This window comes from Seriola aureovittata, chromosome 18, assembly GCF_021018895.1.
Source record: "Seriola aureovittata isolate HTS-2021-v1 ecotype China chromosome 18, ASM2101889v1, whole genome shotgun sequence".
In the NCBI taxonomy this organism is placed as follows: domain Eukaryota; kingdom Metazoa; phylum Chordata; class Actinopteri; order Carangiformes; family Carangidae; genus Seriola; species Seriola aureovittata.
The window spans coordinates 9,226,620-9,244,201 of record NC_079381.1 but is presented as its reverse complement, the minus strand read 5'-3'; the positions used below and the strand labels follow the sequence as shown (position 1 = coordinate 9,244,201).

General features: G+C 41.0%; 2 protein-coding genes across 5 annotated transcripts; one reads left to right on the top strand and one right to left on the bottom strand.

The window, feature by feature from the left end:
• Positions 1 to 4: 4 nt before the first annotated feature.
• LOC130186229 (SOSS complex subunit C-like) lies at positions 5 to 2,398 on the bottom strand. 3 transcript variants are annotated; one of them, XM_056403127.1, is made up of 5 exons: positions 2,381 to 2,398; positions 1,782 to 1,827; positions 1,228 to 1,324; positions 937 to 1,024; positions 5 to 516 (listed from the first exon to the last, which is right to left on the bottom strand). In XM_056403127.1, exons 2-5 carry the CDS (start codon positions 1,804 to 1,806, stop codon positions 418 to 420), a joined length of 309 nt encoding a protein of 102 aa, XP_056259102.1. In that variant the 5' UTR covers positions 1,807 to 1,827; positions 2,381 to 2,398; the 3' UTR covers positions 5 to 417. The 3 variants fall into 3 exon arrangements, with proteins under 3 accessions (XP_056259102.1, XP_056259101.1, XP_056259100.1); XM_056403126.1 differs by lacking the exon at positions 2,381 to 2,398 and adding an exon at positions 1,993 to 2,111; XM_056403125.1 differs by lacking the exon at positions 2,381 to 2,398 and having other exon boundaries at positions 1,782 to 2,109.
• Positions 2,399 to 2,917: 519 nt separating this feature from the next.
• Positions 2,918 to 17,406, top strand: snx30 (sorting nexin family member 30). Of its 2 annotated transcripts, XM_056403121.1 has the most exons (10): positions 2,918 to 3,122; positions 5,825 to 6,040; positions 7,452 to 7,562; positions 7,702 to 7,860; positions 8,761 to 8,950; positions 10,063 to 10,164; positions 10,254 to 10,453; positions 11,102 to 11,191; positions 11,658 to 11,810; positions 12,754 to 17,406. In XM_056403121.1, the coding sequence occupies exons 1-10, from the start codon at positions 2,988 to 2,990 to the stop codon at positions 12,829 to 12,831; spliced, it is 1,434 nt and encodes a 477-aa protein (XP_056259096.1). In that variant the 5' UTR covers positions 2,918 to 2,987; the 3' UTR covers positions 12,832 to 17,406. The 2 variants fall into 2 exon arrangements, with proteins under 2 accessions (XP_056259096.1, XP_056259097.1); XM_056403122.1 differs by lacking the exon at positions 10,063 to 10,164.
• Positions 17,407 to 17,582: the final 176 nt, after the last annotated feature.

The following is a 17,582-nucleotide window of genomic DNA, read 5'->3' as shown; positions in this document are numbered from 1 at the left end:
ACAATTGAATGTAACAATTTTATTATCCGAATATTAATACAAATCAAATACAAATGTAAAAAACCTGACAAAATTTACATTTTATGGAAATCCATGTGATAGGCAGCAGAGCAGGATAACATTTACAGTATTTATCTAGAGTTCACCTTTAATCCCTGGTTGACAGGATGTTTCATAGTGATCTGGATTCTCTAATCTGACTGTTTGGAAAGCTTTCCTAAAATCAGCAGCCAGCTTGTTAGTCTGGAAAATGTAAAAATGATGGATTCACTTTCCCCTGAGATTGTTTACAAGATGACAAACAACTGTCCATTAATCACAGACTTAAAAGAGGAAACTGGGAGAGACAGGGGTCTGATGTGCACGTATTTGAAAGCTTTGTCCCAGGCAGCAAGGAGGAAGATCAGGGGTGAAAGGTCATGACTCGGGCTCCAGGCGTGGAATGACGGGGAGGATGAGGTTTCCAAACGAGGAGTCCTGAGTGATGAAGAAGCCCGATGAGTGTGTGTGTGCGTGCTGCAAGAGAAGACACACTTTATATCTTCTTTGTTTCATTTGTACAAGAATCTGTGTTTTTATGCTGAATGCAGTCTGCTTTTTTCACATTCTGCTTTTTGTTAAGATTAATCAAGCAACATATAACCTTTTAGTTATTGGGCTTCATGCCTCATGTTGCCATGACACCTCATTTATAAAAATAGTTATTTTCAGACCTGAATTCATGCTGGTAACTGGTATCAAGCTGGTATTCAAACCACAATTGAATAAGACCACATAATAATCAACGTAAGAAATAGATATTTTGAATGAGAATGGGTAACTTAAGTGCAGGTTAATTTTTTAATTAATAACAGTAGTATGACAAAACCTCTAATATTAATTTAGTGAGGTGCTTGTGATGCTGTGAAGCAGCATTTGTATTTCTGTTTGTCTCACCTGCAGGGCGGCCTTCTGCTGAGCAGCGATGTGCTGCTGTTCTGCGTTGTCCCTAAACTCCTTCAGACTCGGCCTGGACAGCGGAATGCTAAAGTGTGAGAGGGCAAAAAGATATTTATAATATTAACCTCTCAAAGTTTGTTCATATCAGCTGAGTTAACTGTTGGAAAAAACAGTATATTATTTAACATACTATATCAGTAGTTAAATTCCCCTCATAAAAAGGTTTCTGCAAGGCTTTGACTGACATAAAACTCCTGTTATCATCCATGGCTATATACTGTCCCGTACCTGGCCCCAGGAGTGTTCATGGACTGACTCTGCATCAGCCGCCTCCTCTCCTTCTCCAGCTCAGCCAGGATTGCCACGCGTGTTTTGTTTGGGAAGGCTGAATGGAAAAAAAAAATTAGATGAGGTAGAGAAGTGAAAGCAAAAGTGGGCCACAGAAAATCTTACATCATTTGATTCATGTAATGTCAAAAGAAATAGTGAAGTAGAAGCTAACTGAGGATTAGTAATATAAAATGAGAATTGGTACTCAATTTTGAGAGTTTTTCTTTTAGATATATAGACTTTAACAGTAGTTTTACCCCACAGTTTTTACACTACCTATATATTTACTTTATCTTTCATGCATCAAATCCTGAAAGCACTGAGATGAGATGAGAAGTTTTAAAGTGTCTATTGAGGGTCAGTGTTGAGAGAGGAACTAGAGAGGCTGTGATGCCTTCAGGGGGACACAGAGCTTGTAGTTCTGCCCCTGGAGTCAGGAGTGGCTACAGATTGACTGATAAAGACAAAGAACTTCAATTCCAGTATCGTTTAGCCCAAAATAAAATAATTACCTTGTCCTGGAGGATTAGCAGCCATGGCGGCGCAGGTAGCAAGACGCTGTTGAAGACAACAAACTACTGAGAGGTTTCTATTAGTGGTTTATCTAAGTTTTATGTCTGTTTCCTTCCGCCCGGCGACATGCACTTAACGGACAACGATAAAAGCCCCCCTGAATGATGAATATAACTGAAACCTGAGGTGGATATGTAACACAGTACTTACTGAGGTACATCAATGTAACAGCAGCTGAAAGTTTAAAATAACGATAAAACTGCCGATTGTGTACGGACTGTCCGTCGCATTTTACCTCTTGTTACCTAGTACCGGTTTTTAAGTTAGGAGGGTTAGAAAGACGATGTCTCACTCTGCTTCTTTTTCCGGTAACCAAAACATGTGAACAGCCTTGCTGCAATATGAGCTCTCAAAACGTCCAGTTCAGTCCAGATATCAGAAGAGAATATGCTTGCACATGGGAATAAATGCCCCCCTCCACCCCGCCCAAAAAACAATACAAAAACCCAAAAAACTACCATAAATTGTTTCTCAAACTTTAAGTTATGCTCAACCAACCACCTGAAGGTATTTATTTAAGAGCATAAATAAAGCTCACATTTTACCACAACTGACTGCACAACTGACAAATAAATAAATAAATAAAAATCTTATGGTCTACTTAGGCCTAATATCTTGCTATTTTTTCATCTACATCTCATGATCTTCATCGGCAGATGCAGTGTCCTCAGTTGTCAGGGAGATAGCGTGACAATGAGATCTCAAATGAGGAGAGTCTTTCAATCATAACAAATTGTTGAAAGCTCTGGAAACAAAGCTTGTAACTAGTTCTTTATTTATTTAGTTATTTTATTCATAATGGCTGTTGTTAAAGATGGTGTTATAATGTAATTTTTCGTTTTTATGTGTGATATTAATAAACTTGGTAAAAAAAAAATGAGTAGGGTTAACAGTTCCCTGATCGTGTCAGTAGACGATCTTTAGAGTTTCATTGTTGTCACGTGACGCGTATGTTTACATCCGGGTTCTTGGGGTTTAACCTCCGCAGCTGCGCAGTGAGAGTCAGCTGACAGTTATGACCAGCCAGCGGATGTAACATCTCATCTGAAGACACACTGACTCCGTCTCCGCTCACCGTATCAGCCGCGGAGAACCGGACAACTGTTACCCCCAATACCCGGCCACGTCTTCCCGCCTCCCGCAGGATGAGTGTCGGCGCTCCGAGAGGCCTGGCCAGCTCGGGACAGAAGCCCATCATGGAGATCCTCCACCCGCTGTCCGCCGCCGAGGAGCCGCTCTCCCCGGGGCCAGATGTCACCGTCAACGTTGGAGGGGACAAGGTAGGGTCTGCTGGGGCTGTACTGACTACGGCTCGGCGGTTTGAAAGCAACCAGGGGATGGAGAGAGGACGGTTAACCCAACTATACAACATTAACTAACATGCTGTCAGGCTGGCACCAGTGTTTAAATCCATCAAGCAAGTAATCGAAGTTTAATAGAGAAAACGGGAAAAACCCAAATTAACGCCTTTCAAAAAAAAGAAAATGCTTTGAAGGTTTCCTGCACATGATTGGAGGTTAGACTTGAACCTGTTTGCCACTGAATCACTGGATGAAAAATAAATCTCATACCTGAGCTAACTATAACTTATAAAGGGTCTTACTTTTTATTACAAGGTTAGGGCTAACCCTAACCCTAAAGAAAAGAAAAACAAGAATTATCTTACCATTGCAGAAAAGAATCACACTTAAACACTCAAAAGGTGCCACTATGAGTAATGTGTCTCCACCATTACACCATTTAAATTGCGTGCTGCACTGTACTGACTCCAGTTTACACATGTTTTGGTCAGAAGACAGACTCCCCTCATTCCACTTCCAAAAGGGGCTTGACATCATAACAAGCTCAGTAGTACTGTGCAAACAAAGATAGACAGTGCAAACAAATGACAACGCTTTGAGCCCTCCTGCTGCTGTTTTACCTAGAAATTACAACCTTAGCAACCACGTTAGTATTGCAGTTAATTATTGCCAATAGTACATGCTATAATCCCCCACTGTCCTTCCAATAAGGCCACTTTGCAAGGTAAGAGTATGGTACTTACTTTTTCAAAATATTTTTATTTTCATTCATGAATGACCAGGGCCAACCTGAGGCGAAATCCAAGACTCGTCATGCAAATTAAAAATGTGAAGTCCCTAAGAATTCACTTTCGTACTATCTCCACCAAAGAGGTAACAAGTAAACAAGTGATTCTTTTTTGGCGTGAATGCAGAGCCATGGGTGGATTTTTTTGGAAGGATTTGTAATTTGATTAATGAAAAACATAAAGAACTTGTTAGAATGAAAATCTGGCATATATATCCCATGATAGTATGTAGCTGTATTTTTATGCTGAGCATAAATATAGAAATATTTTCTTTGATTAAAATAAATTCAGATGATTTTTGCAACATTTAAGCCCTTTTGGTTTTACAATGATCGTAACCCCACATTATATCCATTCCCGTATCACAATACTCATGATTAAATTCATACATCTCCCAGCTGTGCTGTGTATTAAAAACAGATCTGCCTCTCCCAGTGTTATATTTTCAGATTCCCCCTCAGTGTCTGTCTGAGCGTGGCTGTGTTGCGGTGGCCTGGTTGTTCATTCACAGAGATGTAGTGATGCAATGCAATGCAATTATCTGAACTGTGATTATCAGTGCAGGTTAGCACCACAGTGTAAAAAGAACACTTACAAAGTCAGCACCCTGTGTGTGCGTGTTTGTTTCTGTGAGTAAAGCAGAGAGAGAGAGAGAGAGAGAGTGGTGTGAAGAAAATGTGTGTGTGGTCAGTGTGTGCGGTTGTATGGTGTGTATGTGACGGAGTGAGAGATGAGAGAGAGAGCTGTAACACTTTTCTTGACACTGATTGAATTGGAAAGTTGTGCACTTGCCTAGGAAAAAAAAAAGTGTGTGTGGCAGAAAAAGTGATTAAGGTTGAACATTAGCGAATCTGCTTTCCCGCATGCACCTTAACCTGTTTCAGGAAGAAAGTAGTTCCTTCCTCGTGTGAGGCAGGCCGTGGCCTCAGAGGACATTAGCGAATGGCGAGAGGTGTGAGATGCCAGGAATTCAGATGAAGACAAACCTCTCGGTGCAGGTTGAGTAGAGTAGCTTGATTTTCAACCAGTTTCGATGATGCAGATCTGCTGCCTCAGTGTCTTCCCTACCTTCCTGTTGCAGTGTTTACATTTTTGTCAATGTTTATATTCAACATTCTGTTTCCTGTTGTCCCTGCTGCTGGTTTAATGAGTCCCTTCTGAATGCGCAGTAATACATGAATACATCATAAAATCATTATGTTTAACACTTATTCTCTATTGTAGTAATGTGCCTTTTTATGTCATTTGGACTTCGGAAATGAGATTTAAATAACATCACGAAGAAGAAATAGCAATGTCTAGATCCACAGGTTGTCTCTTCATTTAAAAACTTTCCAATTATTTACATCTTTATACCTTTTTTTTGAGCACCCTTGCTGTGTGTGGGTGAAGCCTGGAGATGTGTTTTTGTAGACCCAGATACTGATTGAAAGGTGCAACAAACATCTCTTTGTCCAGAAAACAAGTGGATGTCATGCAGGGCACTTCACAGGAAAGCTTACCTCTAAAATAACTCATTCATCATCTGTTAATGGCAAAAACAGTGTCAGTTTCTTTCAAAATGAGATAAATTTGGTCTTTTGGTATCCTACAGCTGGTGTAACTAGCAGTGGTTCTCACACATTTTCTGTATAAAGACTGTGGACATTTATCCCCATTCCACAAATGCTCCATTTCTCTCCTCTCGTCCATCATTCAATTAGAAGGACGAGAGTAGTGTCAGATGATGCAGGGTATGTATGCAGCAGCAGCAGCAGCCTCAACAAGAGCTCCATTGACAGGGAGAAACAACTGCATCACCGTTAGCATCAATCTATCAGCTCTTTGTTTGCAGCTTTTCCCGCTGCAGCATCCGAATTTGATGTCACCATGGTGTCATATGTGTCCACGCAGGAAGCGGTGCTGACCAACGGCACGCCGGTGGAGACGTCGAGTCCTGCCTCGGCGTCCTCGCTGTTCAACAGGCTGCAGCTGGACGATGACCTGGAAGCAGACGCCCGGGACCCTTACGCCTCCATGGAAACCCGTGACCTTTTTGTCACAGTGGACGACCCAAAGAAACACGTGTCCACCATGGAGACCTACATCACCTACAGAGTGTCCACCAAGGTCTGCTATTGTCATGATAACAGTCTACCAGGTGTCCTCTGGACAAGAGAGACTGCATTCATCTTCTGTCTACTGGGATCATAGTGGTTGTTTTGCATGTTTTAGCCCACCTGCCAATCGTGTATACATAATGTTACTGCAATCAGTTTTCCTAAAAAGCACGCAGTCAATATCTTTACAACCCCCCCGGAGATAGGTAATTCATCATAGTTTGATATCCCAGAGTCAAGAGGCAGCTGACGAACAGACATCATCTCATTTCTTTTTCACAACATCCATATTTGTGTCTTTTGTGCTTGATTTTAATTCATATTTAAAGGAGCTTTTTGTAAGTTTTGCCATTGCTACATAGCCAGCGATAGCATTAACAGCTGTTTACTTACACACAGCTGCTGTATTTGCTTTTCTTTTTGCAGTAATGAGACCAAATTATATGCCCACAGTACCTAGAAATATGTAATGCAGCCACAACATAATTGTCAAATGGTCACTTTTACTTTTGAACTATTCAAATTTTAGAAAAATAGTCTCCCCAATAATTCAGCCCAGCCTTTACAACCTGTTTCATGCATGAAATGGATCAAACCACAGAAGAAAATCATGATGGTCAAATACAATCTAGAAGCTCTTTAATTCTTTTGATCTGCTCTTGTACAATATGTATAGCTGTGGTTGTAATAGTAAAGTCCTTGGTGTCATAGTTTTTCTATTTTGGTCGTTGTAGAGCAGCAGCTTGGGGGAACAAGAGGATACTCAAACGTAATGTAGCCTTGCACCGTTACAAATGACAGCTGCTATGTGCACCACTGTGTTGCCTCAGCTCAGAGGCCTTCGACAAATATCACATCCCCAATATGAACACAAAGTGTTAAGTGAGAGCATGAGAGTACGTGCGTGTGTGTGTGTTTGCGTGCATATCTGCAGTGTCAGCTGTATTTCAGGGTCAAGCATGTACAGTAATCTAGTAATGGGCTGAGATGAGTAGAGATATACTCTAATCAACTTATATATACGCAATGAACTAATCTTAAATTACTAATCATAAATCATCTTATGAGAATCATGCAAACATAATTCACTTCTACTGACTTAAAAAACCTGTCAAAAAAACCTATCAAGCCATTTCACGCAATGTAACGTATGTAATGTTTTTTTTCAAAAGTAGGGAGCACCTCAGTTTTTTTTATTATTGTCCACACACTGCACTTGGACTTAACTTGGCTTAATGTTTCCTCAGTCGACAGAAACACACAATGAACCCCCAGTTACAGAAGGTAAATACATGTGGGTCCCTCTTTCAGGGTTTTGATAAATGAAGGATGAGAATTGGACTTTTATTGTGTCATTTAAAAACTGTATCCACCCTGGTAACACAACAAGTGTGTGTGTGTGTGTGTGTGTTTTTCTTCAGACATCACGGATAGAGTTTGACCTGCCAGAATACTGCGTGCGACGTCGCTACCAAGACTTTGACTGGCTGAGGATCAAGTTGGAAGACAGCCAGCCGACCCACCTCATCCCGGTAGGTCAAAGGAGGCACGGTGCAGCCTACTGCCCTGCTTCCCAATGAGAGATGCTTCATTTGTACTCTCTGCTCTGCTTCTCCTCTGTCCTCCTCCTCCTCCTCCTCCTGCTCCTCTTCCGTCTCTCCTCGTCTCCAGCCGCTGCCAGAGAAGTTTGTGATGAAGGGCGTGGTGGACCGTTTCTCGGAGGAGTTCGTGGAGACAAGGATGAAAGCTCTAGACAAGTTCTTGAAACGAGTTGCAGACCATCCCGTCCTCTCCTTCAACCCGCATCTAAACGCCTTCCTGTCTGCCAAGGTGAGACAGCACAAGGATGGGAAGTTCACTTTTTTTCTCCACAGGCCTTTTTGTGAACCTTTCATCTAATTTTCATTATTTTCATTTTGTTTCTTTTATAAGATTTTAGGATCACTTAAGATCACTCCTCCACCCCTTAACAACAACACTTTTATTTTTCTTTGAGTATTTTGAGTTGCTCAACTTCTCCTTGTACTGCTGGCTCCGTGTTGCCACAAACATCTGCTGCCACAGGCCGTGTAGCTGTTGTTTTTGGTTTGAAATTGTTTAATTTCTGTCACCCAGAACTCTTAATAAACAGCCATCAGCACAGAGAGTTCAGTAAATCAATTAGTGTAAAGTAAAGTAGTCCCACTGATCTATGAATATATCATAGTAAAATGCAAAAAGAAGAAAGCATAAATACGGATGTTTAAAGCAAATCAAAACGTTTAATCTCAGCAATGATCTTCCAGTAAAGTGCAGAGCTTCTGCTTCCTAACTTTGTGTGTGTGTGTGTGTGTGTGTGTGTGTGTGTGTGTGTGTGTGTGTGTGTGTGTGTGTGTGTGTGTGTGTGTGTGTGTGTGTGTGTGTGTGTGTGTGTGTGTGTGTGTGGTGTGTGTGTGTGTGTGTGTGTGTGTGCGTGCGCTCCATTTCTGCCATCAGTCAGTAGCTGAGACAGAAGACAAGACTTTATTGATCCCTGTGGTGAAATTAGGTTCTTGCAGCAGTAAAATAATTGGACTCAGAAAAAGGAAGTAGAGCATAACCGCACAAGAACAGTATAAAGATCTACCATGTAAAACTGGTGATAAAGCACTGAAGGTAATAAAGTAGAGTAGAAGCAGCTGTGGGATTTTCTCATCATACAGGTGACAGTTGACATCATTGTGTGTTGCTGTTGTCACTGTGTGTCTGCAGGACCTGAACAAGCGTCAGGGTCTCGCCCTGCTGACCAAAGTGGGTGAGTCGGTGAAGCACGTGGCCGGAGGCTACAAGCTGCGGGCGCGGCCAGCCGAGTTCTGCGCCATGGGAGAGTACCTGGACACCTTCAGCCAGAAACTGGGAACCATCGACCGCATCGCTCAGAGGATCCTCAAAGAGCAGTCAGGTATCGCACCGATGGAGGAGGCTGGGGATATAAATTCATGCCTGTGTCTCTACGGTGGTTGAGGTCTCAGAGCTTTCACTCGACTTCGGACATGACGTCGATCCGAGATTTTTAACATTGGTTTCATGTACGGAGGACCGAGCAGTGTTGCAAATGCTTACAAGTTAATTTCTTCATTGTTGCATTTGGCAGTAACGGAGACATTCATAAGAGAGCGTGGGTTGACATTACATAAGGCACCCAATAAACACATGATTTAAAAACTAGATTTATTAATAGCGGGACTTGGAAATCAATTTGGAAATCACTTTGAAAATAGAATTAAATACAAAATAAATTTCAAAAGGACAGGTTTTAAAGAGAAAAGTAACATTTTGCTTTTCTATTTACCAGTTGCTTTTCTGTATGATCTCACATTTACCAACTCTATTATTATGCAAATGTGGCCTCGGTCTGGCAGAACTTTGCACACCGGCCCTGAGCTGTAAGCATCTTCACTGCTCAGACAGCTGACCACTCCTTCATTGTGCAATTTCTCCAAACCCATATTTCAGGCACCAGGAAACAACATTTAGAAACTGTGGTTTGTGCTGCCTGCAGCGCGGCCTCAAGTAGACCTGCTCATACTCTTACATACTGGCAGCTATTTGTACATGCTACATTGCACTTGTGTGTGTGTCATGAAATGGCTTGGTCTTTAGCAGGGTGGCTAACACTAGCCTGTACCAGTTTATCTGCAGTATTGACTTTTGCACTGCTGTAGTGTTTGTTTGGAGAAAAAACGAACGACCTTTGGGCCTTGAGGCTGCATGGCTGATGACTACAGTCCTAAAAGTGATGACAAGTGATTCTGCCGTGTGAAATCCTCACTGTCACCGTCTGTTCAGATTTTAAATGTGTTGCAGTCTGTGGCCTGAAAATCTGGAGCTTAAAGGAAAAGTTCTTGTTTCAATATTGGAGGAGATAAGATGGAATCTCAGGGAGGGGGACTGTAGATAATAAAGGCCTATGAGCTGACACGGAATGTGTGAAAAAGCAAATGCCATGCATGCCCGACTCAGCAGCTTGGTGTTTGGCCATCAGCCTCTCTCATGTGTAATTTACAAATATAGATTTTGCAGTGGAACATGACAATCCCTCAGTATCGCCTGTGAGGAAAGAGAGAAGGTTCTGCTGTGATCTGATTCCCAGTGCAGCAGTGTCTTCATCCACAGGTCATTATGAAGCATGAAAAAGTCAGCAGAAATTGAACTGTGTAGAGGAACGAAGGCCGTAACTCTACTTTTCTTTATGTTTTTTCCAGAGTACCTAACAGAGCTGCGAGAGTACGGCACTGTGTACTCCAGCTGGGCGGGGTCAGAGGAGGAGCTGCAGCGCCCCCTGGAGGGCGTGGCCGGCAGCGTGACAACGTGCTGCGGAGCGCTGGAGGAGCTGAGTGACAACATGAGCCAGGACTTTCTGCCAGTGCTCAGAGAGTACGTCCTCTACATAGAGTCCATGAAGGTGAGAGAGGGTGGTCGCCTCGGAACTGAAAGCCGAACAGAATCATTAAAAGTAGATCAAACGTATGACTTGTTACGGGAAAATGCGGTTTGAGATTGACAGTTGTGAGGTTATAATGTTCTGTTAACTGTTAATAAGTTGAATCTCAATATTATTTCTAAATATTAAAAGTTTCTTGGTGCAATGAAATAAGTAAATGGACTTATATTGCGCTTTGCTAGTCTTACTGACCACTCAAAGCGCTTCACGATACTTGCCACATTCATACACTGATAGAACAGCCATCAGGAGCAATGTAGGGGTTCAGTGTCTTGCACGAGGATACTTGGACATGCGGCCTGGAGGAGCCGGGGATCGAACCACCGTCCTTCTAGTCAGCGGACAACCCTGTTCTACCTCCTGAGCCGCAGCCGCACGCTCAAAAACACACACTGTTTCAAAATGGATCCTTTATCCTGTTGAGTCACCTCTGACTGAAGGAAGTATCATCTGAGATTCTGCATGTGTCACGTCCTGTCCTCACCGAGCCCCTGATTCAGCATTTCTATTTCTGTTAATATTAACAGTTATAAGTTGTCTCTCGGAAATAATTACAGGATCAGTAAAGGCTGTAGTAACGCTACATTGTTTGCTGTTTGACTATTGCAGAATGTTTTGAGGAAGCGGGACCAGAGCCAGGCGGAGTACGAGGGGCGACTAGAAGCAGCCGTATTGCGCAAACAGGAGGACAGAACGCCTGTAAGCATCCTCCCCTCACACGTGGAAGCCTTCAAATTTTGCTGCGTTCACTGTTCACATTTCCGGGGGTGTCGGTTCACTTCACGCTGTTACTCTCAATCCTTAAAATGTCACTGTTGAAAGCATGCGCTGTAGCATTTAACTATTTTAAATACAAGTATTTCAACCAGACAGTTAATTATTCACAACATTATTTTCATTTCAAAGTGCAGCTGGTATGCCCCGGAATTAAAGGGACAATTGTTGGATCAACCTGTACAAAAATCCATCCATCTATCACTTTGCCAATTCAATTCTCTGATACCATCCTCCCCTCCAAAACTAATGCACCACCTAGATCACCCACCCCCCCCCCCCACCCCCCCCCCCCACCCCCCCACCTGTGAGTCTAGTCCTATAAAATGTAGTCTCGGATTATGTCCCTTCAAACCCCCCTGTAGCTGTAGTTTTCTCTGCCTCGCTGTAGATACCGATGGAGGTGGAGAAATGCCAGGACAAAGTGGAATGTTTCAACGCTGACCTGAAGGCGGACTGGGAGCGCTGGCAGGGCAACAAGAGACAGGACTTCAAACAGCTTCTCACCGGCATGGCCGACAAAAACATCAACTACTATGAAAAGGTACGCTGGCTGCTGTAAAGCACTCATGCAATGACTTGAAAACACTGCAAAAACATGGACTTTGGGGTGTTGGGTGTTAAAATGTATTCACACATAGAAGAATTTAGAGCCCTCACACCCACCAATAAACAAATTATGACAAAGAAGATGCAGGTTTCCATGTTTCCCACAATCACACTAAAAATAGAAGAGTGTCAGTGTAGAAGTTAGTCATCGTTAGGGCTGAGTATCTTTCAAAATATATTGATACTGAGATGTTTTTGGACAGTTTAAAGATATTTCTATATAAATATCCATTGAACAAAAGCCACATTTCTGATAATTGACATTAAACGCATTATTATTCAACCTTAAGAAATGTTTTCAATACTCAGTTCTGCAGATAGAATTTAAAAAGTATTGATGTTTGATGCCCAGCCCTAATCATTGTCAATGAGATTATTTTCTTTCAGGCGACAGATCCATAGTAAACACATAGTAACAAGTCAATACTCTTAAATAATCTAGCATCTGTAGCCAGCTGAGCTTTAGGACCAGATCCAACAGAGCACTAGCTGAGCTCTTGTTGACCTTTATTTATCCAGGGTGGATTCACTGAAGATGAATGCTCTCTAGCAGAAGCACGCAGATATACTCCCTTTCACATGGAAGCTGCCCAGTACAACAGCAGTGTGATCCACTGAAGCAGAGAGGAGTTAAATGCTTTGCTCAAGGGTGCCTAAGTGGGGACTTTTAGGGATAAACAAGAGCTGCTTTTTCACTTACTCTCCCAGACTTATCTTACCCATTAAACGAGCCACTTTGAAACACAAAAGTCAGAAACGATAGAAATGCAGAATGTAAAACAAATGCATGAAGTTGCCTCTGCCTCTCTCTGTCTTTCCCTCTCACCTCATTCTTTCCCTCCATCAACTGACTCTTCGCCCATCTCCACCCTTCCTAGTGCCAGGCAGCGTGGGAGTCGCTCATAACTCTCCTCCAGGACAAACAGACTGAGGACAAAACGAGCGAGACGAACTGAAACATCACCTCATGTCCCTGGCCCTTATCTCTCGCTCTCTCTCTCTCTCTCTCCCTCTCTGTATCACACTCACACTCATGCCAAGGAAAAGGACCAACCGGGCAGCAGACTGGAACTGCTGGACTTTTGCCCCTGTTCTCTCTTCAGATGATTGTACGGAGGGGGAGTCGTCTCTCTCTCGACGATCTGACCTGCAAAAGAGGTAATGAACGGTGCGTTCAAGGACAGCAGCGAAAGAGGAGAGACCTACTATGTACAGACTTTTTTTTTTTTTTTTTTTTTTTTGTCATTGTTCTTATTGACTTTTTCTACTTCATATTTCCAATTAACAGTCGGTTGCCAATGCTATTTGTGTTTATTTAACTGCGGTCTCAGAGAGGCGCTTTTTCTTTCTGTTCTCTCCATGTTCATGTTGAGCCAAATGTGAAGGATAACTCTTCAGCCTTGCAGAAAACAGTTTTTGAAGGCAGATACAGAAATTTTGAGTGGGTGCGAAGTATCTTAAATTAAAGTAAAACTATTTGGAGCATCCCCAAGATTTCTTTCCCTGTCAGGTTGTGAAAGCCAGTGAAAACGGTAGACGGCTAAACTCTCCACTGAAACAAGACTTTTTCATCTCTTAAAGGCATCATATTGACTGTAAATAAGAAACCAATATTTTATACTTAACAATCGTCTCATAATTTTTTTTTTGTGTTTTAGCCCATAAAATCTTGTATTTGTAATTACTGTTGACCCATTTTCCAAAAGTTCATAAGCTTTACAGTTTTCCTAATTTCCTTCTGCAAACCATTGTTACTAAGAAAAATCATCTTACAGAGACTTGAATTTGCTGTGGCATCAGAGGTTCACAACGTGTCCCTGCAGGCGGCGCAGCGACCTCAGTAGAGAAGCCTCTGTTAGTTCTACAAAGGGAAACTTTAAACTTTTTTTTTTTTGGGCTATTTTTGCTCCACACCTTAACAGATAAGTAGACAACGAGGCAAAGCTGCATTTGACAGTGACGGCACAGGTGTGGGTGTCTGAGTTGAATGTCGAGCCTGATTTGGTTATACTTTTGTGTTTTGAGTGCAATGCAGCAGCGCCATCTGGTGGTCAAACTGCTAATAGCTTTCATCCTTTTGCAACTGGTGGCTGAACAGTGTGCTGCCAAATGTATGTGCTGTTGCGACTTCAGCTCTCTTCTAGAAGCAAAGGCTTTAACTCAGCTGGGGATGCTAAATGGCTCACCGGGCAGATTTACCCAATGAAAAACACACAGAGGAAGTGGAAGGTGAAGACTGTATCGGTACACTTTTACTTTATTCTCTTTAAGCAAGTGAAAAAAATCAGGTGTCGATGCTTTTGAAGAATGTTTTCGAGTCAAATGTTATTTTCTTGCCGTAATCTGCCTCAGTGACTCTCATTTACATCATATCTCTGAAACAAAAACATCAGGAACACATGGCTTTATCACACCGCATTAATAGAATTATATCTTGTTTTTTTAGAAAAGTTTATCTTCAGTGCTTAAAAATGTTGATGTTGCTGGCTTACAGAGAAACAAACAGCATTTTTCCGGCATGTCTCTTCCTGTTCATATTTTCTTCTTTTGTGGAATATCTGCTGTTTCATGTAAACACCTGAGGAATTGGATAAAGTGGTGCTTAAAAGAGTTTTCTGAAGGCTTCTCGGGCCGGAGCCAGACATTTTTAAAAACTACATTTTGAGTGCTACAGCCTCTAGTTTAAAAGTTAATGCTACTTCTTTTAAGTAAACAATTTATTTCTCCTAGTATGAATCTAAATGACTCAGAAATGTGGACATAAGCTTTGCAGTTTGGTTCTGTTGAAGCCTCTGACCTAGTCTGCTTAGCTGTGACTCACGGGAAACATTTTAAGGGTGTAGCAGCAGCAGCAGCATGTATGACCAAGAGCTTTTTTGTGTCACACTGGTTTCCTCTATTTGAAAAAAAAAAAAAAAAAAAAAAAAAAAAAAGTTTTGTGGCTCAAATTGTTGCTGAAGTGGACGAGCCTTGAAGGAAATTCACTTTTTTTTTCTTTGCTACTTTGCTGAACCCTCATTTATTAAGTGACCGCTTTTTTTTTTTACTAAGATGTATTTTGAGCATCCAGAGAGTTACTGTAGGTTGACAGTAATGTCATTAGTGGCGTTGCTGAGTTTAGCATTATTCCCTCCCATATATAAAAACTTAAAGCGTTTTTATCCCCCCCCCCACTGTCCTCAGCTGTATCGCTACATTGTTACATTCAGCATTAAGTAGCGAAAATAAATGATTTTGTGGCAGAGATATCACATTTTGTAGCCTCATAAACAGGGGGAAACATTTATTTTTCAGTCAGATGTGTTAATCACTTCTGTTTGAAGAAGAGTTTTGTTTTAGTGTTCTTTTATTTATTGACAGCATTTTCAGAAAGGTGCTGATTTTGGGCAGTGACGTAGCAAAATGACCATAATCTCAGCTTTTTTAATGCTTCTTTAAAACACAAATCTCCTTTTTGTTTTCTTTCTTTTTAAATGGTGCCCTATTATCTGATCATTTTTGGAGGCCTCTTCATTTTCGCGCTGATGCCACTTTACTGAGGCTGCTCTCAGTGTAGCCAAATGCGAGTGCTGTAAGACGGCGATGAGATGAAGTGACTGCGTCTGCTTGTTTTAGGTCTTTGTCAGTTTTTTTTATTTTTTTTTATGGTCGTCATTCCCCTTGAGCTCTAAAAGCATGAAGCAGCCACTGCTTCCTCTTACTGCCAGAAATCAGGGAAGTGATTCATGAAGAATATTGTATTTTTAATTGTGCGTGCTGAATGCAGCCAGTTAGCCGGAGCAGGAAGAATAGCTGTGGTCCAGTGTTTAGGCAGCCACAGCAGACAGTACTATGGATGCACTGATGCTAGAAGGCTAAATTCCTCTATTTGTATATCAGAATACCAAAATATTAAAATCCTGTAAGAAGTGTTTCACGTATACTGTAGAAGAAGACCTCCATTTTTATCCTTAAACCACTTCTTTAAAAGCACAGTTACTCTATAATATAGGGTTTTGCTCATTTTACATCCTTCTTATGTTCAATGTCACAAGTTATCAAAACAAGCACCACAACTAAAGATATTTTAAGGTAATGCACTGAAACGAAGCAAAGTTAAAGGTACCCTTGTAGAGTTTTTAACCACTAGTAGTGCTGTGGAGAGGGCATCTGACTTGATTTCTACATCTTTCCAGCAAAAATAAACTGTTCACTGTAACCCAGGTACATTTTATTATATTGACTTGATAAACAACTGAGGAACAGGAAATGTAGCAAACATGATAAAACTAAAAGAATATAATAATGGAATAACTCTGATCACTCTTTACTTTGTAGATCTGTTTTGTTTACTGGATTGTTAACAGCGGAGCACTGTGAATCGTTGCTATCGGGGCAGTGATTTAAAAAAATAAGAGGCATCGGTGCATCTGTAGACTTTCTTGCTCTCTGGTGTAAATGAAGTAACAGTACTGACCTGATGAAGTGACCTGACCTTGAGCATGCACAAGTTCTGAGGTCACTCAGACTTGACTGAAATTTCTTTTTGCTCTAATGGCAATATTCTGTATATTCAATATACTCCAATGTACAGCTGAATTATATACGGTACAGCTGAGTCTATTTTTGTATGATAAGAAGATCATTGTTGGGGTTCCACTGAGTATGTGAAGATTAATACATTTTAGAAGGAGTTTTGGAGATTTGTGGTAACAATGCAAGTCTTGCATAACCAAAATATGAGGTATGAAAAATGTTATTTTTATTTTTGATGCTCATTGGAACCTTGATGACAGTTCTCAAATGAATTTACTTCTCCTTATTCATAGCCATTGTAAAAGCCCCATCTTATACTGTGTGCCTGCTGATTTATTGTTGCACTATATACGAAGCTCCACCCCCCTGGCAGAAAAGTCTGCTTAAAAAAAAAAAAATTGAACAAAAACTAAATTTGGTTCAGACATATTTTTTGTTTGTTTGTAATATTCTGTAATATTAAGAAGGCATTGCCTGCACAGCTAATTCAGGTTAACTCAGCAAACAGGGACGACTATGATAGCTACCAATGTACAAGCCTATAAAACGGGGAGAATTGTGTTTTTTTTTTTTTTTTTTTTTTGGTTTTGTGTGTGTGTGTGTGTGTGTGTGTGTGTGTTGGGGGGTGTTTTGTTTTTCTTTAATGTACAAATCAAATATTTTTAAGCCAAATGTCCCCGTCTTTTCCTCCTGTCTTCCTCACGAACATTCACATATGAAGTGAGAATCTGATTTGCGAAACAGGAAGAACCTGACCAATCAAACCTGTACGAAAGGTAGAAAGTCAGACGACTTATGAGCGTGTGAATCTCAAGCTTCAGTCTTTTTATTTCTGTTCCTCCCCAGTGTGTACTGTTTACGTTCAGAGTCCGTATTGTACATTTGGATGTGAATAACATCTCGTTGTAATTATAAATAAGCTTGTATATTGATGTTGTTTTTGATGCAATTTATCTTTACCTCAAATGATCTTTTGGATATATCGGACCAATAATAAAAAGAAAGAATTCATTTGATATTTTCTTGCTCTGGTCTGATTTTTCTTGTTTCTCCTGTAACATTGTATGTTTTCGCCAATTAAAATGTATTGTGACTGCAAAAAAAAGTAATTATTTGATGAAAATATGTATAGTAATAATTCCCTTACAAAGATGTAACAAAAACATGGATCTGGAAGGTTTAGATAAGAGTC